Here is a 27,258-nt window from a genome sequence, read left to right on the forward strand (position 1 = left end):
AGAGATGAAAGTTCGCAGATGATGCAGTGTTTGACCTGGCAGATTGTGTGACTGTGTACTCATGCTTTTAACCACTGGCATATCTGGTATTGAAAATCATCAGGCCGACATGCTATAATATCGCTGTAGCACAACTCTTGCTTCACTCACTAAAATAATTACAATTGAGCTAGTTTTCTTCCTCAAGCTGGTTTTCTTTCAACAATTCTGATCTTGAAGTCAGATCCAGATGGATGGGCATCTGCCATATGGCTGGCGTAAACAACAACCAGACCAAAGAGATGTGTCATTGCTGTCTCAGACCTTCTACCCACAAGTTTTCCATTATATATTGTTTGTAATTTCAGGTTTCATAGGAGTATATATGGCGGGTCATATTCTAGAAGTGACAAAGAGCTGGAGTGCTGTGTTCAATCAAACTGCTTTGGTCTGTATATTCGGACTGATAGTCTACACCCTCTTTGGTACAGGAAAGAAAATCATATAGACATGCCCAGCACATGGAGACTGCAACCAACATTGAACCAGGGGATATAACTGCTCTGAATAGGTGCTTCTATACAAGGGAGATAACTGTTCTCTCATAAACACAGTCCTTGCTGGTCAAGTTTGACCAGATTACTAGCCACTGGAGACCATGCCCCATGCCAAGGGAGGGAACTCTGCGCAAAACTCTTGGCTTTGATGTCCTCTAGCCCATAATGTGTATTTGGAACAGACAACAGACAGGCTCCTTCCCAGCGCATGATGCCTTCGTTACACTCTCGGTAACATCGCTGCCACCAGTGTGGGCTCAGCCATTACAAGAATCTGGAAATTTACTCTCTAACCCCAAATGTAGTAACGTTTATACTTTTGTCTTTGGGAATGCCATCATAGTGAATTGTGACCATATTTACCAGATGAATTTACCTTTTCTTTTGTTTAATCAGATTTGTTTGAGATTGCCGAAGAATGGAAAATCAACCAACTTCCTCCTTACATTCTTACGGTACCAATTACATGATTGTTGAAATGAAACAGAAATTCAAATTGACAAAGAAAATAATTCAGCAGAGGTAATGATACAAGGCGTCACGGCAGTCATCACTTGTTTTTTAACATATTGGTAGTACAGAGAGCTCCGCAAACGGGCCATTGCTGTGAGGAGCTTGAGACAGGCTTGTGAGGAGGGAGGCAACTCCTGTTGAGAGAGTGATGAGAGTTGTGTGTGAATGGTAGTTATGTGATGAAGTGTGTGTAACAGCTATGTATGACTGGTAATACGAGAGGCCATAATTCTGTATGTGTACATTTTGCAAAGTGAGAATGAAAGTCAAAGTCAATATTATTATTTGATTTGTACGTTATTGATAAGTGTGTATACTGATGAACGCAACCGCATATACCATGAAGCCATGTACATATTAAACCAGAGACCATATAATAAACCATCTATTATATGGTCTCTGCTTAAACTGAGAGCCTCAGTTCATGAGTAGAACTTGGACAACCAAGATCCAAGTCGTTCCTGTCTGCATCAGATCTAACAAAAGTTTTAACTTTGAAGAGGTGTATTAGGAAAATACAGTCATTGATGATCTTTGTGTATGAAGTATGTTTATAAATGTGTTATAAATGTGATATGATTGATACATTTGAAAGCTTTCATGAATTCGAACATTGTCAGTATGCTTTCATGGTGTAATGATGCAACTCATTTTTCAAGTATTTTTAATAATAAGGGTGTAAGACTGATCGGTGAGTCTTGAGTTCACTATGAGTTTTGTTGTATCATGACAAGGGAGTACTTGGGAGTGTTATGAACATTTCCATTTCTTACATGCCATTCTACGAAACAATGTTTTCCAATTTAAGCAATATCTGTAAATTGCATTTGACAATATCCACATCAACATCACGACAGCTTAATCATAGGAATCTCATACACCTGGAATGGTCGTTTATGCCATGAAAATTCATTTGTCTATTTCTAGTGAGATAATCTTGATGCTATTTAAATGAGTAGACGTGACCCTTTAAATTGTATGAATTGTTTGATAGGCATTACTTAAAGGTTGACGTGTGGCAAGATAGACACAATTTTATGGATAACAACTTCTTTATTACTGTAAAAAGCGACATTTCGGTGTAGATCCTTACACCGTTGTCAAGCAAGACTGAATGAGGGACATAGTACAGAATATATATAGTAGGTGGAGGATTAACAGTAACAACAATTGCATACATGAGTGGGATAACATAGGTAGGTGTTGACAACAAAAGGATAATACTGTCACAACACGATGGGCAGAGAACACATTGGGGGAAGCCAATGGTACATGAAGCCAGTTAAACAGAATAGGTGATTATTGCTTGATGAGTTCATAGTAGGCGGATGGGATGAAATAGCCTTGATCTCTGTTGTTTGATGTCTTGTGGCGACGAATGTGGACTGCTTCTGTTAGTTTTCTTTTAGTGAAATCATGGAGTTGGAGAGGATTTGGACGTTGTCCCAGTTGATGTTGTGAAGTGGGTGTCGATGTTGGTTTGCTGTTTGAGGAGGCGGCTGATGATGTGGGAGGCTTTTCCCATAAATGGGAGGATGATGCAGTTCATAGGAAAATATACTATTTCCCTTATTCAGTCTTGCTTGACAACGGTATAAGGATCTATATTGAAACGTCGCTTTTTACAGTATTAAAGAAGTTGCTATCCATAAAATCATTTCTACCTGGTGACCGTTAAGGGTATTTTTAACATTGGAAGGGTAGGACAATATCACTTATCTATTTCTAGCTTCAGTAGAATAACATTAAGGCTAAATCAGGAAAAAAAAATTATGGCCAATTTTCTCGAAAGTAAAGAGGTACAACTTTTTCAAATAATTTATCAAAAAAAAACTGAAGTGCAACACTTTTTTTTATTTCCAACATATAATACCAACAAACACAAATTGGCACACATTGAATTCAGCTCTTTAATGCAATATCAGTGCCGTTTGTGTTCATTTTGTGGATAACAAAATCTGACTCAAATGACGCAGGAAATATAGTGATATGCCAATGCCCGAAAAACCATTTCCTTCTTTCTTGAAGCTTTATGGGGAAATGTTATGGAATAAAGGTTGGTTTGGGATTGGAGTAAGAAAACCTTAGCTTTCCACTATGTGGAACTTAGTAATTGGTGATAATTGTGGTTATAATTCAAACTGTTTCACTTTGTGTTAAATCTTGAGTATCTAGGACGATATTTTAACTGCCTGTCTACAACATGGTTTATACAGATGTGTTTGGTATATAGTTTTTTAGTTGGAATATCAACCTTTAAAGTCTCACCTAGAATTTTGTGACTCCTGTGTCAGAAATATTATTCAGCTAGCCATGTCATCAGTGGACAAGAGGAACTACAGCTATTCTAGTCAATAGTATGGGGCTTCTTGGGTTCCCTTGGGTTCAGGTTGCAATGCTGTCCCAGTTATATTCCTCGGTCTATTAATCTTGTTTCTGGGTTCATCGTTTGATGGTACTTGTGGGGAATCAGGGTGAGAATAAAGGCTCCAGCAACCCATGCTTGTTGTAAGAGGCGATTAAATGGATTGGGTGGTCAGACTCGGTGACTTGGTTGATTGCTTGTCATCTTATCACAATTGCGTGATTGATGCTCATGATGTCGACCACTGGATTGTCTGGTCCCGACTTGATTATTTACAGACCACATTCATATAGGTGGAAAATTGCTACTTGCGACGTTTAACAACAAACAGACAGTGATTGCTGATGCAACTCTGTCGATCTGAACCTCTGGCCCACTTTGGACTGACATTCTCAATGCAGCTAACGTATGTAATATAACTGAAATACTGAAATAAATACTGAAATAACAGCATTAAACCAACTTACTTAAATGTGATATATACTACCAGGGGCCTGTTGCACAAAGCTTTCCTTCTATAACATTGACTACGACAGTCGTATCGCTTTGTGCATTAGATAGAATGTTGTGTCCCATTGGATGCAACTTGCTCCCATGAAGCACCTATTTACTACAAGGGGCTCGTTGCATAAAGCTTGCAATCGTATCGCCTTGTGCAACAGATGGAATGTTGTGTCCCATTGGATGCAACTTGCTCCCATGGAGCACCTATATACTACCAGGGGCCCCTTTGCATAAAGCTTCCTTTCTTTAACATTGACTACGACAGTTGTATGGCTTTGTGCAACAGATAGAATGTTGTGTCCCATTGGATGCAACTTGCTCCCATGGAGCACCTATTTACTACCAGGGGCCCGTTGCATAAAGCTTCCTTTCTTTAACATTGACTACGACAGTTGTATGGCTTTGTGCAACAGCTCCTGTTAAGTAGGGAACAAATGTTTTATTTGTATGTTTGAAAGTTTTGTAATCTTAGCATATTTGGTTAGACAGTTAATAGAGTTGTGACTCACAATGGGGCATTGTTTGATTATGGATATCTTTGAAAGGGTCATTTTGACTTTCTCTGTTAAGTATGATTGATGGTATATGTCAAAGTTACAATTTGTATATATATGATTTTATATATAAATATTAGATCCACCAAACAATTATCATGAGATAGATTCGGTGTCAGGAAGATTTTTTTAGTTTGAGTGTGGGAAGGTGTGCTAGCCATGAATAATTTTTAATTTTTCTCTTTAAGAACAACTTTCATAAATTCTTTGTTTAGTGTAAATTTTGCAAATGTGAAAATGTAATCTGTTTAGCAGTGACAAGGGATGTTCTGGATAACAACTTAACCTGTAAAGCAATGACAAGGAATATTATGGATGACAACTTTAATGTGGCTTTTGCTCAGCATGCTCAGAGTGACCGGACCATCGAGTGTGGTGTAACGGGTTGAACTGTTCACTGATCTCAGCAGTCGCAGCTGCAGGTGGACTGGTTTCTCACACTGCATTTCAAGCCACTTACTAATATCTTTTCTAGTTTTAACCCTAAAATGCATGTGATCAAACCAAAACCAAACACTGATTGGGTATTTCACCCCGCTTGGCTTGCTGCATACAACAATGTACAAGATGGCCATTCTCTTCACCAAATGTTTCACTGGGATCTAGACTTTTATTCTACTTAAAAGTATTGAACAAATGAATATGGTATATTTTGTCACAGAATATTTTATGAATGTTGTTTTTAGCTTATTGTAATGAAATCAAATTATTCTCATTGACTTAAATTTATTATCATATAGTATTATCTAATTATGTAGAGGCATTCTTGTTGCAATATATACAAATTAATCTATTTTTCACTGACATTATATTTGCAATTTATTTTGTATGTCATCTGATATCCTGTAAGAGTAATATATCATCTATTCAGGAAGTCTTCTTCCATTATCAAAATTTTTTTTGAGTTTTGAAAGTTCATTTTGTGAATGTAATATATTCATTAGCCTTGAAGGAATAAGTTAAAGATTACGGTCGATATGTTCACTTACGCATCCTGCATGTCGTGATCAAGGTGACACTGTGTGAGTGTGTTATTTACTGTGTGTAGTGTCTCATGACACACGGATGGCCCAGTCGTCTAAGGCGCCGCAGTTTGCTGTGGATAGCTACATCCTTTAAGCAAGCAAGTGTTAAACGTCTAAGACCTGCATCACTTTGGGCTTTACTCCCACTTTAAACTGACACACTGTGATATAACTGGAACACAGCACTAAACCCAAGTCACTCACTCATGACACATGGTATTGTGGGCCAGGTATCACGATTCAGATCATATCATGTCCTGCACCACCTCATCTTAGGAGCATGGGATGTTTCAAAGAGGAGGAAGGTCATGTGTCATCTTCATCCAGTGACGATGTCCCATATATTTATCGCCCCAAGCACATCATTCCTTTACATTTTAGTTATTTCTTATATTCACCAGTGGACACTCACAAGATGTTACCAATATTTCTGGACTCGCTTGCACAAAACAATCTTAGCCTGTGTTATGATATAGGACTTGGTCAGTGGTTGATGAAAGGGACCATTAATGCCAATGAATCATGGTAACTGGCATTTAAGTTCAATGTGTATATCAGGATTGGTGAACTCTAGCATACATTGGGGGGCACGGGTGGCCCAGTCGTCTAAGGCGCTGCGATTCGCTGTGCAGACTTGCGTCCCTTGGGCACGCCAGAAATCTATGATTGTGGGTTCGAATCCCGGTTCGCCCCGATTATGTTTCTAGGTTTGTCTGCACCATACCCGTGCTCGTTGGTTTCACCGATGTGGTAAACGTCACTTCGGGCTTTCCTCCCACATGAGGCTGACACACCGTGATATAACTGGAATACTGTTAAAAGCGGCGTTAAACCCAACTCACTCACTCACTTACTCACTAGCATACATTGGGACTTACAAAATCAGTTTTTTAGCCCAAAGTTTGTTTATGATATAGAAAATGTTGATATATCTGGGAGGAATATATATCTTCATTATGGCGCAACTATTTATTATACGAGTGTTTTTATTCTGTGCTCAAAGTCAACTTCTTTATTATGACAGACACAACGTTTCAGAGTATATGCTTACTCCTTCATTATCATTCACCAGAAGACGGAGTAAGTATATACTGGTACTCCGAAATGTTGCGTTCCTCATAATAAAGAAGTTGACATCCATAAATTCTCTTCCTTTTTGTATCACTTCTAAATGCCTTTCAAAGACTTCATGATGTTATGGTTTTTTTTATTTTTTTTATTTTTTTTTTACCTTCTATCCTCCAGCAGTATTTTGGTTTCTTTCAGTTCTTTCGAAGAGGGTGATGACAATTTAAGTCATACACAAATCATTGTTTGGACTCTTGATTATTATACTGTTATTGTTAATGAAATCACAAAGTACATAGATGTAATACAAGATGAATAAGATGTGGGTGTGGGCACAGGGATATTACTGTGGCGACAAAGCCCTTCACGATACCGCGGATTCAGTTGAACTGCGGGGTAATCACTGAAGTATTATATTAGTGTATTTTTGCACAAATCACTTGCATTACATGTAATATAGCTAAAGAAATCTCAATTTCTTGTCTTGCCATTCTAGGTATAGATAAAGTTAGTTATGGAATAGAGATAAAAAGCCTTAATAGTTATGGACATATACTGATGGAAATAAATAAAGGAACTTAGCCACAGGAAGCATTTGTTGCCATGACAACCTGTACCTGAAGATGACCATGCTTGATGTCATATTTGGTTAATATGAATGTACATATACCGGTTTATATAGCTGTATACTTTCTGTAGCTTTACTGTTCCCTTTTTTTCTTCCATCAGTATTGTTATAGTTTTTCAGGTTATATTGTAATACAGGTTGTGTATAGTAACGTGTACATACTTGGTGCGCACTGCACGAATGTTACCTTTAGATATGGTGTGTACATGCTTTATTTATGATACCCTCTGGAAGACGAAATAAAACATAAGAAGGGCTTAACAGTCTGTTGTATTCTCATCCATCAGTTCACCAGGTTATAGGGAACAGCAGTGTGACAGACTAACCCACACAAGCTGTGACGGAATCAAGGTAGAAAGCTGTTCTCCACTGTCAATACTTCATGGATTTCGCCATTACCCATGTATTATACATTGGGCTGCTTTGCAGTGTATTGCGGTCCCAGAGAGTTCTGTGATTCCGTGAATATTTGCAGAAACTATAACTTACGAGTTGCAGAAAAATCGTGGATTTTGCCTTTTTTTTCATTCAACACACTAATTTTCAAGCTTTTCCATAAAACTGTGCTCTCGAATGATGCCTAAACATTGAACATTGGATTCAAACAAACAAAATATAAATACTACAATAAAACAAAATTTGAAATGAATAATTCTCACTTTTTAATGTTCTTGTGGTATTTTGAGCACATAAACTAAGTTTACATCTCACCATAAATATCAGTGACACAATGCATAGAAGTTTTATGAGAATTATGTAATTAAAGCTGGAGAATGTTGGTATTTTTTACCGCAAAATACGTCTGGGACTTGTATTGGTTATTTTTAGTCAGCTAATGAACTGAGGTCTTGTATAATTCACAGAAGTCAAATGAGCCCAACTCTGTGCCCAAACTTCGTTATAACATAGCCTGGTATTGAAGCAATGTGTCAAGCAAGACATGTTTGTGCAGCGTAGACTGAATGCTCTCCTGGAACCAGGCCGTCGTTTGGTTCATTGGTTTAAAATAGCAACTTCACCACAATGCATCAGTGATGAAGGAACATAGTTCTTACAAACCAAGGATGTAGGGCTGGGACGAGTCCAGATGTACAACCCGGGCACCCAAACCCCTATTACCCAACCCTACCTGGGTACCCGCTGTAGGTGTCAAGAGATTGGTCAAACAATTTCCTATAGGACATTTTGTACCAGAGCCCTGGCAAAAAGTAGTTAGGTACACTATAAAACGATCTGGGCATGCATGACCGAAGTTGACTGAAGCTTTATCTTTATTCAAAATTATATGTGAGTGAGTGAATATGTTTTACGCCGCTTTTAGCAATATCACGGCGGGGGACACAAAATTATATGTCAGAAATGTGAACATTTGTGACCTGTAGTGCATTTTGTCTCAAACAATACATCAAGTAGCTCACCACGGGTCCGGGTAGTCCTGTGGGTACCCTAGTCTTACTCAGTACCCCGAGTAACTGGGTTACACGTCCCAGCCCTACCAGGGTGTATCGATGGCAGGACCTTCATCACTTCAGTGTAGGGAACATTTACACGTCACGTCACATCATCCCCCACTAACATTCCTGTGTCTGTGAGAGCATGTGTGGCTAAGTCATCTAAGGGGAAGCAATTCACTGTGCAGAGTTACGGCCCATGGGCACACAAGAAACCCCGTTCGAATCCCAGTTCATCCCGATGTTTCCACCGTGTTCGGGTTTTCACCAAATGTGAGACCTGCATCACTTCAGGCTTTCAATTTACATTTCATGTTAAAGTGACATGCTGTGGACCCAGCTCACTCATGCTCTCGTACTCCACAAAACAATCAACATGATTTTGACACCATAATCAGCAATATCTTTGGCCATATGACAGCTGTCTGGAAATAATCAAGTCTTGACCTAGACAATCCAGGGATTAATATCCACGCAATTGGGATTGATGACATTCATCAACCAAGTCAGCGAGCCTGACCACCCGATCCCATTAGTTGCTTCTTACGACAAGCATAGTTGCCTTTTACAGCAATCATGGGTTGCTACCCCGGATCTTCATGGGTCAATAAATATGAAGGAATTAAAGAACACTACAACTTCTTCAAAAGATTTTATTCCTTTCCCCGATTCAGGTATTCATGCATGTATGTACTTTCATCATTTCATTCACTCCTCACAAAACAAGTCCTTCACCAAAAACAGCATACAACAGCATAAATACTCTCACAACAATATGACGATCTGGTGCATGGAAGATAGTCTCCGGTAACAATTTCCACAGGATAACTCAAAACTCAGAATTTAGAACGAAATCTGACCCTAAATGTCGTCAACGGAAGATGTCATCTGACTATCCAGCCAATACTAGAATTTCTTTACAGTTCTATAGTTTTTAGTTAATCTGTTAATTTGTTGGAAAAAGAAATAATTTGGAATGTCACTTGTGAGTATTACGAATGCCCACTCTCACATTGTCCTTGTACATGTCACATTACCATCCAACATTTGAAATGAGTATTCGATATGCTAAAAACGTAACACTGAATGCAATGCAGGTGACACTGATAGTTTGATCAGTGTAGTATTTCCCTTACAACTGATGTTGAGCAATACTGTGAGCTTCAATCCAGACCTTTCAATGAACATCCAACAATCTTAAATAGAATTGTTTTTGTCTCTCTTGATTTTGTAGGTCAATGTAGTCAAAATATTAAATAAATGTCAATAAGCCTGACTTTAGGTTAATTCCTTAAAATAACCTCTTGATATAGGTACAAAAATATGTTGAAGAAAATATCTTTGCAATATTTATGGCTAATACAATGGTCTTCTTGTAGTGTGCAACAGGACTATAGGACAGATTTGTTAGAGTTTGTGACAGAAATAACTTGGCAAGAGCATTTTTCTTACTGTGTATCTTACTGTGCATAAACATAGTTCTACATAACAACAATAACAATATTGAAACATAAAATTAAAATGTACAACATAACCAATATACTATTATACATTATATTACAAAACTAAAAAAAGAGAGACTAGTTTTCAACTGAAAAGTAAATATCATGTACAAAACAACAATTGTAAGTTCAACAGATTTCTGGCAGCATACACTCGCAGGATTAATAAAATGCACAAGTTACTGGTCTTATTTGCACACCGATGTTTTGGCTGATGGCATATCATTGTATCAACGTACACAAATCAATGAAATATTGTAAGATGTTTCAGACCTTTTTCCAACAAATTACATATCTATTGTTGAAAAATGTTTGAGGAAACGCAGGATATAGAAGTCACCAAAATCAAAATAAAATATATGGAGTTGAAATGTTCAAACAAAAAAATATTTCAGTACTCTTAGGCCTCAGGCCCTACAACGTTATAGCACAGGCGGAAATACAGTTAACCATACATTTCTTTCATAATACAAATGTGTTGCTAAAATAGTAACAATGTTAAGAGTTTAGCAATGACATCAAAATGTTAAATTTATGGAAGTGAGGATGAAGAGTTGAAATGATAAATGTGTTTTAACTTTTATCAAATTTTCTTTGTTGAATGAATCGACCAGCTTAGAAAATACTGTCATTAAATACAAACATAATAAAAGCAATGATCTTGTTGCAAAGAACCTTTCAGAACACTATATATGTATACTGTATGTGCATGGTAAGAATCTACAGTAAATATTCTCATCTCGGAGACACACAAAAGCACTTTCCTGATTGATTGTTTCATCTCCACATCATGACTAGTGACAAACACTGAACAAAAAAGTTAGGTATCATGAATATCACTGGGCAATCTTTTTGTAGTGAAAACTGCAAACAATTTCATGAAAATATCCCAAAAAATATTCATGATCCCTAACTTTTTTGCTCAGTTTAGAAACTGTTTGCTCTACAACTAAGGCAGCAATCTATATCTGCACATATCATGACAAATGGACAAGATACCAAAGTGTAACTATTGTCAACCTATGACATCTAATACCAAAGCATGCATGTTAGTGGTCTGTGATACTCTGCCTGTTCTGGTCATTACAAATGAATGACAGCAGTAATATTGCACTATTTAATCATTGTACATATTTTGCACATTAAACACCTTGCTTCCAGGGTTAATAAGATGACACATCTAACTACACATTCACTAATATACTTCAGGCCACCAGTTGATTGTTAGTTCTTCAAATCTCTTCACAAGTTAAAGCTGGGGAGGACAATATTTCACTTACATTTTCATAACAATTACAAATTCCTTACTTTCAATAATTGTATCAGGATTTGAAAAATTACATTATTTTCTCAAGCTCCATGTTAATATCTCATGAACTGAAACCAATGATTACATATTACTCAGTTTACATATTGTTACTTTCTCCTGAGCTTCGATAGTGTTGATTATGTCTTATCCTGCAACTGTCTGGCAGGGTGGAACTTCATTACCTAACAGTATTTTTACTACAATCAGAAAACTCACAACTAAATCTTTAGGATGGAAAAAGAATATATTTTGTTGTGTCCTTAAGGGATTTGTCATTGTTACTTGTCACTGAGAAACTCTTATTTCTCTCCTTACTTGGTTCATGAAGTCTACTTGCAAGGCTTAAACGAATCTGACAATACTTACTAATACCCTGTGACCCTATCTAAATAAAAAAAGTGGATGACTGTTAGAACTACTTCCTGCCAGAACACAAATAGCTCATGTTGTAGTTGTTATCTTAATTCTAGTGTTGACACACACAGGAAAGAAGTGATGCTTTCCCACCTTGTGCATGTGCAGTTGCACTTCCTGCGAAGGATAGGGTTTTCCACAAAACTATTAGATATGTTGGCAGTGAATAGGACATCAGTTGAACATTTATAAGATTTTATTTTGTGATTTCCGGCCTACACATTAATTTAAGGCTCTGGCGTAATAGAGGTAGGGTATTCGAAGAAATAAACTCATTTAAAAAATTTGCATTGTATGTTACCAAGTGCTGGTAAGTATAAAAACTGCAACCTACTGCAACTTACTGCAACCCACTGTGCAATATAGAAACAAACCACCAACCTGAACCGCTAGCAAACAAGCTATGTATGCGATCAACAAGCAACATATCTGTTACTGCCAGTACAATGATCACACTTACATAATTTTCCACTGCCACCAACTTTACATGTATTTGTTTAAATAAAAGGGGAAAAAGAAATGGAACTTTATTCTTGTATCCTAAAGGGATTGATAAAATAGCTCCTTCCATGACATTCCTTCTTTCTTCCGATAACTAACATGTTCTCAAAAAACATCCTCTCAATATTATTTGGGCGCAAGATGCAAAATACATCCTATTTGGTATTCGGCATGCATGATGAGATGACAATGATCACTGGTGGGGCTTAGATAACAAGTGTTAAGTACATCAAACATGTCATGTATATTTCACTCAGATCTGACCAGTCAGCTGTTCCATGCGGGAATCTATCATCATCCACACTCTTGCAATGTCCTTGTGGGAATTCCGGCAACCTCCGTTATCCAGCTTATCATTATACCTCCATTCCATTATGTAGTTGAATCGCGGAATGAATTGCTGGATAATCGAGGCATGACTTAAGGGCAGATTCACGTTCCCATATCTTGTCATAGGAGTTGACCGTCCAGGGGATCTTGGGTTTACAGTGTGGCCTGGAGGATAGTGGTCATCTTAACCTGACAGCATAGATCATTGCTCGTGCTATCAACCACAGGTTTGAGTGGCTGTGTGAGCATGTTTGATAATTTAACGCCACACTAGGCAATATTCCAGCTTGTGATGGCGGCCTGCACATAATCAAGCCTGAATAGAAAGTTCAGTGATCGATATTGTGAGCAGCGATCAATACCATCAGAGTACGAACAAATGCTGTCAACCAGGTCACCGAGTCTGACCACCCCCTCCGCTCGGTCGCCTTTGCCACTAGCATAGAAAGCAAGTGACCTATTCTAACCCTGAACCCCCACAGGTATTTTTTTGTCTGGTTGACAACACTTCAGGCTGTCATGATGTAGCTGTACTGCTGCGTAGGGCTGGGACAAGTCCAAATTTACTACCCTGGTACCCGACCCCCTATTTCCCGACCCTACCCGGGTACCCACTGCAAGTCTCAAGAGTAGGGATCAAAATGTCTGATTGGTAATTGTTTTACCGCAGCCCTGGCTAAAACTATTTTGATACATGTATCAAACAATCAGATCATGCGTTCACTGAAGTTTACTGAAGCTTTATCTTTACTCAAACATTTACAAGTCAAAAGGAATGTGTGCATCGTCAGAAAGAAATGTGAACATTAGCGACTTGCAGTGTAACCACTGAGCTACAATAAGTTTTCGCCATTAAACAATATATCACGTAACAAACCACGGGTCCGGGTACTCCTGTGGGTGCCCAGGTCCTACTCAGGACCCACGCAACCCAACCCTACTACTGCGTAAAACAACATTCACTCACTTGATTTAGCGATAATATCATTTTGTTTACCAAATTTTCAATCCTAACATCACTGATTGTTTCCATGTGTAGAAACCTCTATACAAATATTTTCAAGTCATCCAACAAATTGCACCATCCCTAACCACTGATTTTATGTGCATTAAACATTTATTGTTAAGAAAAATATGACAGGCCTTTCATATACATACTTCCTGATGATCAGGCATGGTCCCATCTTGTCTTCTCTAAGTTAAGACTGTTCATATGTAACAGATGTCCAGCAGACTTAAATCAAGATATTTCCTCTAATCAGACTTTGTCATACCTTGATTGACTTTCTTTAGCAACAGCCTGACAAAAGAAAATTGATTAGAATATATCAATTTCATATTTTCCAACTTTCATGACACATAATCTTGGGCTATATTTATCAAAGCCAACTGAACATTTGACAACAGGAACCTACAATGATTCAACGAGTAATGAGTTCATTACCATGAGTTTTCATTGGATGAGGTGCTTGTATGGAAGCACATTAAATATGTCACTCGGAATGATGAAATTATACCCACACAATTCACACTCATAATCATCATCCCAGCGTAGCTGAGTCTGAAAAATATGTACATCATTGGTCTTGGCGAAAGCTGGTCATAATAACTGACACTACTAGAAGCAGTAGGGTTTCTGTATACCATATTTCCTCCATTAAACGCCCAGGCCTATATTTCTTTCAGACACTCTTACTGTATCTGGGGCTGGACAGTGGCAAAGATAATAATGGGGAGAATTCCATACATAAAACTTACCCAACGTACAATCGAGGCCAGTCGTTTAATTGATGAAATATGGTAAGTCCCACATATTCATTCTTCAATCGTATCACACACAACAGACAATTCCTGTCTTAATCATTGCCAAATTGCAATATTTTAATGTTTTAACGTTGTATTCACCATGAACATGATGAAGTGCTATGAATACAGAGCTAAGCAATATTTCACTCAATCACAGCCACAATACAATCATAACCCACAGCTTTCCTTCACTGAATGAGGACAGAGAAATTTGACAGAATATACATGATTACAGTTAAAAGAAAGAATACCATCTCACTGTTTGTTTTGGTTTGTTTGTTTGTTGTTTAACGCCACACTCAGCAACATTCCAGCTATATGACAGCAGTCTGTAAATAATCGAGTCTGGACCAGACAATCCAGTGATTGACATCAATAGCATTGATCCACGCAATTGGGATACAATGCCATGCATCAAACAAGTCAGCAAGCCTGACCACCTGATCCCGTTAGTCGCCTCTTACGACAACCATCTCATTCTGAATTTATTATGTAAGCAATTAACATATTTAATGAATTCGTATGCAAATAATCTGAAAAAGTTTGTTCCTCTCAATCAATTTATTAACAAAAGTTCCCATACATCTGGAGCTAGTGTCAAGGTGTAAACGAGTGCGGGTGAGTGAGTGAGTGAGTGAGTGAGTGAGTGAGTGAGTGAGTGAGTGAGTGAGTGAGTGAGTGAATATTGCTTGAGGCGTCATCACTGAATAGGGCCACTACTTTTGACTGATGACAATGATAGAGAATATATACGTTTTGGCTCAATACATTATTAGGAATCTAAAACAATTAATAGCCAACATAAAATAAAAACAAAAAGAGAATGACTGTTCATGTGCATTAAAAACAAATAGATAAGAGAACATTCATGTCACGTGACAGTACGCCACAGATGCTCGAACCTACATGGTCGACACGTTAGACACGTACACGAAACCACACACTCACACTCAGTCTCACAAGTCATTCTCACAAGCAAACAGAAGCAGCCCCAAAATGTGACATGGCAAACAGCTTCACTGATAATTATACAACACCAAAGCTGTTAGCCAGCAGAGGCTTGCCAAATAATATTTGAGTCAGATTAGCTGTGTGGTAACTAGCACCATCCTCTTGAAGTAGCTTCCCTTCATTGGTCCAGTATAACTGGTCTGTCTCTTCACATTGGAGCATAGTCAATCTGTACATATAACTGCCGCACACCAATCTGAAAAGTCAAAATGTGTATGTTATTTAACAAAATCAACATGAAGTCGTAACCATTTATATACAATAAGTATCCCTCAGAAAGTTTCCCGCATACCAACTTACAAACAACAAAGGGTTGCAATTTAGGCCTGAGTGAGTGAGTGAGTGAGTGAGTGAGTGAGTGAATGAGTGAGTGAGTGGGTGGGTGGAAAACTGAGAGCATGGAAATAGCATATGGTGTGACTTACCTGTGTAAATATATTGTGCGTCTGACTTAGGATATATTTGGCATCAGCATTTGTAGCAACCTCCAGTTTGACGGTGCCAATATAGACGTCGGTGCAGAGGGTCCAGAAGTGAGGCTCCTGTAGACTGTACACCCCCTCCAGCTGACTCACCTACACAACACAACACAACACAACACGGTTATACACATTCACACACATCTACATACATGCATCTCATTACTTAACGGTCAATGACACAACTCAAACATTTGACCTGACCAACCGACCTGATCACTATTTGATGGTTTTCGGGTTAAAACAAAAGATGTTTCTACTTTACAAAAGGTAACATCATGCACCATATCAGAAATCTGCTATGGTTATATATGCTGTCATACATCAGGTTTATAATTGACATTTTGTCTGTTTCTATGTACTGCCCATCCTCTATATCTCCAGGGCTCGCATTTCGGTAAACCCATACTAACCCTGGATCCATTCCTGTGGTTCTTGCCATCGCAAATTACCCATCCTTGTTTTTCGTGAACATTTTTCCAACAAATCAAATGTCGAGATAAGGAAAAAGGAAATGGGAAAGGGACGACTTGCTTTTGTTTAACGCTGATTTGAGTGAGTGAGTTTGGTTTTACGCCCCTATTAGTAATATTCCAGCATTATTACGACAGTGGAAACCAGAAATTGGGTGTACACATTGTACCAATGTGGGGAATCAAACCCGGGCCTTCGGGGTGACAAGTGAACGCTTTAACCGCCAGGCTACCCAACCGCCCCAATGCTTATTTTTTACCAGTATTTCTGTTACAATATGACAGACTAGCTCATGTGGGAGGAAAGCCTGAAGGGATGCCTTAGATTTTTACAACTGGGATAAAGCCCAAAGGCATGGATATGGTGGTGACAAACCTAGAAACATAATCAGGGCAAATCTGTGATTCAAACCAACAATAATAGGCTCCTGTCACACCTAAGGGACGGAACTCTGCACAGTGAATTGTGGTACCTTGGACAACTGGGCCACCTGTGCCCCCTATAGCATGAGGGCAATGACAAGATGATTGTTTAACGCTGATCAATGTCCACTCACCCTGTTATAGCAGCCTGGCAGAACATGGTCCAATTGCCGTGGTGTGCGCTGCATTAAAATACCTATTGAATCTCGGAGTAGAGGCAACACACTGAAAACAGAGCAATCAGAAATGTTACACATTATAAGGCATGGCATGTGAATGAAGACCTGTTACGCCCACCTAGCCATATCTGTATACATGTCAAATATCAGGTAATAATAATTCCCACACAATTAAATTATCACAGTCTTTTAAAATGGGAGGAGGAGGAGAAGGGTCTTTGGACTGCATCATTTTTGCTGACCTTCCCTCATGTGATGTAACGTTTTTTAAGCCCTCCCCCCCCCACCCACCATCACAAACACACATTACACACACACCCTTCCACCGCCCACCCAACCTTTAAATAAACAACCAGTCTCTAAATAATGTTCAAATTCAGAATTTTATTATTTGAACAAATATTGTCCTGTTTTCATGTCCACCCAGCCTGATAGTTTAGGTAACTTTTGACAACCCCCCTTCTTTACTGTGTCGTTTTTTCATGACCCCCTATAATAAATGACCAGTCCCTGACAAGTACAATTCATTCTTGTTTTCATGTTTATTAAAGTCTCATCACAAAGTTTGCTGGTCTATAATGGTCTAAGGTCACAAAGACAAACTAATCCCTATTGATTTTGTTCTTTCAGCTTGTGCCAAGACATCATCAATACTTCGATCCAGGTCTGTATGGATGGTTACCTGATTCCAATGAGGATAGCGATGAACATGGAACAAATAGGGTCTGCTACCATCCAGCCGAAGAAGTGTATCAACGCAGACGAGATTATAACTCCAACACTGCCTAATGTGTCAGCTAATATATGCAAAAACACACCTGAAACAAACAACAGTACTTTAGCCTATATAAATGATATATAAAACTATTTATATATAAATTCCCATTTAACTGTCAAGTATCAGCATATATTTAGTCTATCGCAAAAATGAAGCCATGCATGACACAAAAGTGAAAACAAAGATAGGGTGTTATATATATATATCAATTTACTTATATATATATTCCCATTGAATGACAGATTGCGTATTGCTTACAGCAGAAGTGAATAAGAGTAGTTCCACAACTTTCTTTAAATTGTCTGTCATCAACGGAATGGATAAGTAACTTCGTAAGTTTGCTCTTTCAATTGAGATTTGTAAACTTTGGAATCTCATGGCTTATAATAGTTTCAACCATTAAGTATGTTTATGTTGTTTAGTTGCTTTTAAGTACACTGTACATTTATTGTAATGTGAAGGTATTTTTGTTACTTACCTTAACATGCATTAACTAACAGGTGAGGTGAGGTGAAATTGGGTTTAACGTCGCGTCCAAGATTATTGCACTTATATAGCGACGTGCATGCACGTGTGTGTGTGTGTATGGCTGCTTGTACTAGACCGGACTGATGCCGATTTATAGTGCTAGCCCACTGAGATACCATGCCGCAGTTTAACATGAATACCCCATTCAGACACAGTATACTGACTCCGAGCCGACCAGTCCTTGTTTTAACCCCTTAATGCCGAGCCCCAAACAGGGTAACAACAAGTACCATCTTTTAACGTCTTTTGGTATGACGTGGCCGGGATCGAACCCCGGACCTTCCGCTCTCCGGGCGGACGCTCAACCACTAGACCAAATTGATGCCAACCGAATTGAAGCTTAATCAGTGGGGTAATTTCACGTGAAAAAACTAATGTTAACACCTTTGAAAATCTTCGATACGGGTTTGCGACTCCATATTTTCGGCAGGCCTAGATGGAAGTGAAGCATGTGGTCCAAGCCTCATCATATGATGCTGAGACACTAATTAACTTTCAGAAAGACAATGTGGTGTTTCGAGTTCTGAGTGAGTGAGTGAGAGAGTGAGTGTGGTTTTACGCCGCTTTTAGCAATATTCCAGCAAATTCACACCAGAAACGGGCTTCACACATTGTACCCATGTCAGGAACCGAACCCGGGTCTTCGGCATGACGGGCAAACACTTTAACCACTAGGGTACCCCACCGCCCCATTTGAGTTCTGAAGTAATATAATCCATAAAAAGAAATCACAAAAATCGTAATTTTAGGAAAGACAAGCGTAATACGTAACTGAAGGCTCAAAATCGTAATGGTTTGCATCTCTGTACAACCATGCCTAAGGCTCTCTAAAGCAAGGCGTTTCTAACCCTGATGTACATACCCTCCATGATCTGACTTTGGGAAGATTGAGGCTTGGTTCCTGCATGGTTGTGGCCATGTCCTTCATCACCTTTATCCCCATGGCTATGGCCATGGTTGTCATGACTGTGGCCATGACTTTCGTGACTGTGGCCATGACCTTCATGACTGTGACCATGACCTTTGTGACTGTGACCATGATCCTCCTCCTTCTCTTGCAAACCTTAAAAAGAAATAACCAACCTTAAATACAGGTTCTCACCTAGTGAGTTAGTGAGTGAGTTGGGTTTAACATCAACTTTGTACAGTCCTTTAGCTGTATCATGGCATGTCATTTGTTTGTTTGCTGCTTAAAGCTGTACACAGCAACAGCTACATGATAGCAGTCTTTTAATAATCGAGTCTGGACCAGACAATCTAGTGATTGACATCATGAGCATTGATCTACGTATTTGGGATATGATGACATGCATCAACCAAGTCAAAGAACCTGACCACCCAAATCTGCTAGTCGATGCTTACAAGCATTGGTTGATATAGGTAAGGGAGACAACTCTGGGACTCAAACTCAGTATCAGCATAGATAAGGGAGGCAACTGCACAGCAACTCACAACAAATGCAGGTTCTGAGGGACACCTCCTCCTCGATAACTCTGGCACCGACTATTATTAACTTAGACCTGACATTTCTGAGCCAGTGACAAAGTTCAAACATAATAAGTAATAACCTATCAACAGGAAAGGTTGGGATATCCTTACCAAGGCCATGACTGTGTCCGTGACCACCAATCGAGTGCGAGTGACCGTGACCTGAAAATGAGACCCCGAGCATGTGACAAATGACATACACAAAACACCTATTCATCTTAGGCTAAAAAAATTAATAGTTCTGGTTCTTAGGCACCGCCCGCAAAGTCATAAAGTTTGCTGCATGTTTTGTTATTATTTCCATTTTATTAAAACAAAGGACACTGCCTGCTTGCACTATATTTTTGAAAACCATTGCCTGAAAACCAATTCTCTTATTATTTTAAGCCATTGTAAGAGAATGTAAATAGTATTAACAAACATAATTTAATGACAATCAAATGACCTAACTAGAAATATATTAGGTTCTTATTTACTGAAAACTTAGTTCCAATCATGTCAATGCCTGCTCAAGGAAAGGACTGTCTACTCGTAACATGAATCTAGCCTCAGCATTAGGGACATTTGTAAACAACCTACCTCCTCCTCCATGAGAGTGTCCGTGTTGAAAGGCAAATATACCAACCAAGTTGACTAAAAACCCAAGTACAGATACAACGAACAGTCTTTCATGCTTCACTTCGGGTGGCTCCACAGCACGCTTGAGAGAAGATGGAAACACCATCAAAACCACAGCTAACAAAAGGTACAGAAGCTCACCTATATTAAAGTCCAATCTTATACAACATTTTTGTAACACGCCAGTTTTCTGAATGAATATCATTGATGAATGATTATATTAGCAATAAGTTTGAAATTCATCTGACCAATCTGACCATTGATTATTATTAATTTTTCTTAAATATTTTTTTTTCAACTGACCATTGATTATTAGCTACTATATTTTATTTATAAAATGACTCATATGATTCTTCCACCTATCATTAGGGTCCCTGGAATACATAGGCAAATTTTGACCAAAATCGTATCCTAACATCTTTAACACCTTACAGAGCTGGGAAAACCTACCTCTACAGCCTCGGACATGATGAAGAAAGCAATGAAGAGGAGGAAGAGGCCATTCACAAAGCCCGCCATCACCTCAGCCCGCACATATCTGAAACAACAGGGCTGAAGAATGAGCTTGTTGCTTACCACTGCACTCAGCAATACTCCAGCGAGATGACGCCGGCCTGTAAATAATCATGTCTTGGCCAGAACAAATAGTGTTTGACATTATGAGCAACTATCTATGATATTGGGGTGCGGTGACACGTAATCAACAACGTCACCGAGCCCAAACACTTGAATCTTTTAGTCACCTCATGACATACATTAGCAGCTTAATCACTGTGGTCTACAATGCTACAGCATTGCGGGCCTTCTGAGAGCTATGAAGGAATGAGTTATCATGAATCAAGTCTGTTTAAAAAGTGAAGACAGAATCACACATCTATCCCTAAAATGACAACTCTTTTCGAAGAGTCCATGCAAACTTAATCATATTAATAGTATAACATGCCAAAATGAAAAAGAAACATAATAACAATAACAACTTTTCTCATATTATTTGTTAGTTTGTTTTTATCGCTGCACTCAGCAATATTCCAGCTATATGACGGCTAATGTAACGGAGTCTGGACCAGACAATCCAGTGATTGACATCATAAGCTTCAATCTAAGCAATTGGGAAATGGTGACATGCACCAACCAAGTCAGCGAGGACTCATTCATTCAAGATGTGTATTATCAATCGCAATGTCATAGAGTTCCAGGTTAATTTCTACATTGTCTAAAATATATGTGATCATTTCAAATCATCATGATCATTGAACACAAAGCATAATAGTTACCATTAGGAGATTGCCTCTGTTGAGCGCCATCGTGAGATTACTGATACTGTTTGTTTTTGTTTGATTGTTTGTTGTTTAATGCTGCACTCAGCAGTATTCCAGCTATATGACTGCAGTTTGTAAAATAATCGAGTCTGGACCAGACAATCCAGTGATTGACATCATGAGCATCGATCCATGCAATTGGGATCGATGACATGTATCAACCAAGTCAGCGAGGCTGACCACCTTGGTCGCCTTTTAAGACAAGCATAGTCGCCTTTAAGGCAAGTGTGGGTTGCTGAAGACCTATTCCACCCCGGAATCTACATGGGTTCAAATCATTGTGCACAAAGCATAATAGTTACCCATATGAGAATGCCTCTGTTGAGCGCCATCGTGAGATTACCGATGCAATGAGACCAGCCAAAAGAGCTGTGCAGTCAAAAAACATGTGGAATGAGTCCGAGATGAGACCAAGGCTGTAGGAGACAAAGAAATATATCAACTTTAGTTTTCGGTTACAAATATGCAAAAATGGTTTTCATGGTAACATATTGCTGGACAAGAAACATTGATAAGGGGGAATGGTAACAGAATAAATCATTCTTGTGACGCCACTCTGTTGTTCTAATCATGTATTATTGCCTACAAACAATTTCAGCCAAATAGCTGTAACCGCTATCAACATAAATATTCCACTGTCATCGCGTATCTCCGCAGATTCGTTCACCACGTGCAACAAGTTCTGTACCCACGACATCTCGAACTGCATGTGCAACTGCCTGTTTCATTTCGACACAGGTGTAGTTGGTGGTATTTGTGCACTTCCTCCCTGTCAGCGTTGAATTTTTTACGTCAAAGAAAGATCTTGGGTCTGTTCATGAAAATATTACACCAGGGTCCTCTTGCGTATCATTTTTGACGAATACACACTTTTTCATTCTCTCTTTGTGACATAACCAACAGAGGATGGTGAATGTTCAGGAATATTTTTCAGAAGTTGTCAGCAGTTGTAAATATTATACGAATTCATCATTTTCTCTTTCAGGTATGATCCCTACAGAGTGAACATGGTCAGTGTTTTTCTTTACTGTAGGCCATACACATTTGAAACTACAGGCCCGAACACGAGATCTACCTGCCACAGGCCTGTGGACAAGCACTTAATTCAAACATTGGCACCATGGTGGACAATGGATAGAAACACATCCATGTAAAAGTTATTATCCATACCTGTTTGTCCATACTCCATAAAAAAGTTCCACAAATGCAAATGACAGATTAAGTACCAGGAATCCAAACAATCGACGAGACGTCTTCTCAGAGAATATCAACCTGAAACAGGGAACTCATTGTCAAACATTTTGTATTCATCATATCATAAATCTGATCAGGTAACAAATGACAACATCTTAACAATGCAGCAATATTCAAGTTTGCAGCTGTATCAATAAATTGAATAATCAAGTTTTGAAGAGACAAACTGGTGAGCGATAACATGAGCAACAATCCTCACCAGCATAACCACTTAAGCATGGTGACATGATACGGCGGTACGGTGTTGTATTCCAATCCGAGGCCCACGATACAACATATCGATTTACAACCCTGTATCTCTATACACATGATACATGCTGCATTACCATGATTACATTACAAGATATATTGGTGTAAACATATGTGAATTATACCTTAAACTGTTCAACAACCAACTAATGCAGATTCTTTAATATTTCCCTGTTGGCTATAAAAGCATAACAATAACATTCACAGTGCCCTCTAACCCATATATTTCTGCCCTACAAAATCACATCTTCGTTCTCTTAAATTTAAAAACAAATGATTCAGGGTTGAGATTCACAAGTCAGGCTTGAATTATACAAGTATGTATCAAACTGTTACATATGAACCAGGGTTTGACCACGCCGACACTGACACCAGCATGACTAGTCGGCTAGTTGTGACTAGAACACTACTTCATTTTCCACACAGTCTATTTATTGTACAATAACCACTAGTCTGCAATGACCCATGGATTAGTTTCATTAAATAAGGGTGTTTATTGCAGTAAACTTGATTAGTATTGACTCAAATACAATCAATGTGTCTCCCGCATGCCAGTCTGTCCAAACAATTGAACAGCTGTGCTGCTGCAGATGCCATCCAGTCAGCGAAATACATGTACCATGTGTACTGCTCATGTTGAATAACGCATGGTAACAGAGACTGACACACCATGTTAACAGAGAGGATGAGTATCATTTTTTGTTAGTTTGCCCTGGTTATAACTAGTTACAGGTGGATCACTTGCCACAGAAATATTGTGAATATCCGACCAAACAAAACTTTAATATCAATATGCCTACAACTGATTGTAAATTAATTAAACACCTAGCTATCTATATGTATCAAGTGATGTCACTTCGTAGTACATTATCACGATTATTGTCAGAACAATAACATCTGAGTACATCACGTCCATTGTAATACAAATGTAACTATGGACTGATGGCCTAAACTTACGAAAATAAAGCAAATTAAAAACAATTGAAGAGAGACTCACACAGCATGTTAACAGACACTCACAGAGAATATTCACAGAGATTCACACAGCATGTTAACAGAGACTCACACAGCATGTTAACAGAGACTCACACAGCATGTTAACAGAGACTCACGCAGCATGTTAACAGACTCACACAGCATGTTAACAGAGACTCACACAGCATGTTAACAGAGACTCACACAGCATGTTAACAGAGACTCACGCAGCATGTCAACAGAGACTCACGCAGCATGTCAACGGAGACTCACGCAGCATGTCAACAGAGACTCACACAGCATGTCAACAGAGACTTGCACAGCATGTTAACACAGACTCACACAGCATGTTAACAGAGACTCACATAGCATATTAACAGAGACTCACACAGCATGTTAACAGGGACTCACACAGCATGTTCATAGATTCACATAGCATGTAACAGAGTTTCACACAGCATGTTAACAGAAACTCACACAGCATGTTAACAGAGACTAACACAGCATGTTAACAGAGACTCACACAGCATGTTAACAGATTCACACAGCAAGGGTCAGCCAATTTATGTAGGGTCAACAATTGTTTTAAGAATGGATTAGTTTAGATTTGTGAACAAATCTCTCTGTGAGTGTGAACAAGTTGACTAGTTCCCATTCCAACCATAGGATGGCAGGGAACACCAGGAAGTTGCTTCACATGTATATTGTACCCAGGCAAAGACTTGAAACCAGGTCTTTGGCATACTTAACAAATGCTTTACAACTAGGCTACCCACAACAATGTGTATTATTTCCAATGTACTTATTACAGAAGAAATATGGTAAAATATATTGAAAATCATCTTGAAAGGCAAACTCAGTCAATTAGTTGTAGACTACTTCAAAGATGTTTGACATGGACAGCTGTCAGATTGACATGAAAGAAGCCAGCATAGAGATTGACACATGATTTAGGTTTGTCATGCCGAAGCAAACAATTTCTATAGATTCAGGAGTGTGCTTGGGTTATCCTATTACACTTTCAACAAAGGACCCACACATGAATACTGAATTATCATAATGATCAAATGAGTTTCGGGCATTATCAGCTGTCAGTGTCTTCCCTTTGACATGTTTAATATGTCTGAACATGCTAAAGGATAATACAAATTTTTCACTTCTCACTAAGTAAATTTCTGTTACATTTCTCACTGTTTTGAAAGTAACACATGATGCACATGTTAACCATGTTAACAGTAAACCAATGCATAGATCATGTAGATTAATCAAATGTCATCAAACTGCATCATGTGCATTGACATTCAATAGATATTCAGGTAGTGAACAATTAAACAAGAATCATAAAGCATATACTAGGAGTAATAACTTCAAACTTGAATGACAATTCATGAGCAGTATACCAAACAAGGTATGAAAAGATTGTGTTTACAACTGTACAAACAACGTATGAAGTTTTACAGTGTAAAAAATACAGAAATAACAGTAACATGTTAAACTATTTATAAAATTGACATAAAAAATATTTATATTAATATTAGAAAGCACTATGTAAAAGTATTTGTCATAACTTGGCTTCAATCAACCAACACTGGACACACATATGGACCCTCACACTTCCATAAGTCTGTTTGTTTACTCTGTAAACTGATTCAACATTGAGCGTAATTGACCATGAACATGTTGCAAACAATAACAGTTAGAGCAAAATGAAATCCAAGAGGAAATAATCAAATATGAAGTTTGCAAAAGAAAAACAAATGGAGTTCAAACGGCCCACTTCCTGCAATACTCGTTCAATCATTTGACAGATACTTGAGAGCAATGCCACGTCTTAGCATACGGTCCATAAATATCAATCTCACCGAAGCCATCCCAGGATAGATTCTTTTAGTTTCCAACCAGGTCGGAACTGTTTGTCATCTACGTGAAGTGGCAACATGTTGAATCGTACAAAAACGGTCGTAATCTACCGGCAACACAGTCTAGTGTGAACTCCACATGATTCGCCACTACTGTCGTGGCTGAAGGACTATAGATACTAGTAACCTAACCACCCATCGTTAATTAGATGGCAGCTTACGAGCTTCTGTTAGATAATCAGCCGTTGGTGTGTATTCGGCCAGCTAACTGTAAATGCTACATATATACTCTGAATTAGTCACTAATATATTCCCAAATAATTATTTTGTACTTAAACAAATATATTGGAACGATACATTCACTGCTGATAGATTAGGATTGTTTTGTTGCTGTTTTATTATTATTATTATTATTTGATGTTTTGTACGCATCCTATATAATCCATGGTAATACCCCGGTAATTACGATATCTAAATATACATGGGTAAATGAATAATTTGTTCAGAATTATCCCCAAAATGAATAGTCTAGCTGTTAAGTGGTGAAAAACATTATTTGTTTGTTTTATGGGAAATACCCAAAAAGTCAAAATGTTTGTGTTGATAGTAAAAATGAATAGATAGTTTGATGGTTCTCAGTAAAAAAAATAGTTTGTTTGCTACAGCTGGGGACAATAAAATGTTCTAAGAAATGCTCCCTTATGAAATTATTAGTAAGTACACAATACGTACGTGCGCATTGCCTTTCGACACTACCATTTGACAAACAAAGAACACACATGCGTCATTTCAAGTAATTTTATCAGGATTTCTATACTCTGTGAAATATTTATACCCCCCTTCTTGTCCATATTTTTAAAACCACCCGATAAGCAGAATTGTCTAAAATATTGCTAAAATAAATAACCAAGAAACATTCCATAATATTACGAATCTACAAATAAAATACTTCACCAGTAGTCTACTATCACTGACTGACAACTGAACTTATAAGTTATGCCCGCATCGGTATTGTGGCGCAACTGAAACACTGTTGTTGTATGTGTATCGTATGTTAAACGAATTCGGCTTTTATTTCACAATTTTGGTTTAAATGATAATCATCTTAAGTTATTAAAT

The 27,258-nt window shown here is 38.3% G+C and overlaps 2 protein-coding genes across 2 annotated transcripts in view; one reads left to right on the plus strand and one right to left on the minus strand.

Annotated features, from left to right (window-relative positions):
* LOC139478225 (voltage-gated purine nucleotide uniporter SLC17A9-like) overlaps positions 1 to 2,637 on the plus strand; it is a 36,439-nt gene extending 33,802 nt beyond the window's left edge. Inside the window, exon 11 of the mRNA XM_071260625.1 lies at positions 348 to 2,637. Within this exon, the coding sequence (XP_071116726.1) occupies positions 348 to 487 (140 nt within the window). The 3' untranslated portion in view covers positions 488 to 2,637. The remainder of the gene's footprint in view (positions 1 to 347) is intronic.
* A 6,646-nt stretch (positions 2,638 to 9,283) lies between these two features.
* LOC139478319 (zinc transporter 7-like) lies at positions 9,284 to 26,295 on the minus strand. The gene is made up of 11 exons (XM_071260745.1): positions 26,143 to 26,295; positions 22,973 to 23,074; positions 22,105 to 22,218; positions 20,934 to 21,021; positions 20,445 to 20,565; positions 19,977 to 20,027; positions 19,240 to 19,440; positions 17,754 to 17,889; positions 17,027 to 17,117; positions 15,943 to 16,092; positions 9,284 to 15,713 (listed from the first exon to the last, which is right to left on the minus strand). The coding sequence occupies exons 1-11, from the start codon at positions 26,217 to 26,219 to the stop codon at positions 15,666 to 15,668; spliced, it is 1,179 nt and encodes a 392-aa protein (XP_071116846.1). The 5' UTR covers positions 26,220 to 26,295; the 3' UTR covers positions 9,284 to 15,665.
* Between the last annotated feature and the right edge of the window lie 963 nt (positions 26,296 to 27,258).

The sequence above is a fragment of the Haliotis cracherodii genome, unplaced genomic scaffold, assembly GCF_022045235.1.
Source record: "Haliotis cracherodii isolate W230 unplaced genomic scaffold, xgHalCrac1.p SCAF_4, whole genome shotgun sequence".
Taxonomy (NCBI): domain Eukaryota; kingdom Metazoa; phylum Mollusca; class Gastropoda; order Lepetellida; family Haliotidae; genus Haliotis; species Haliotis cracherodii.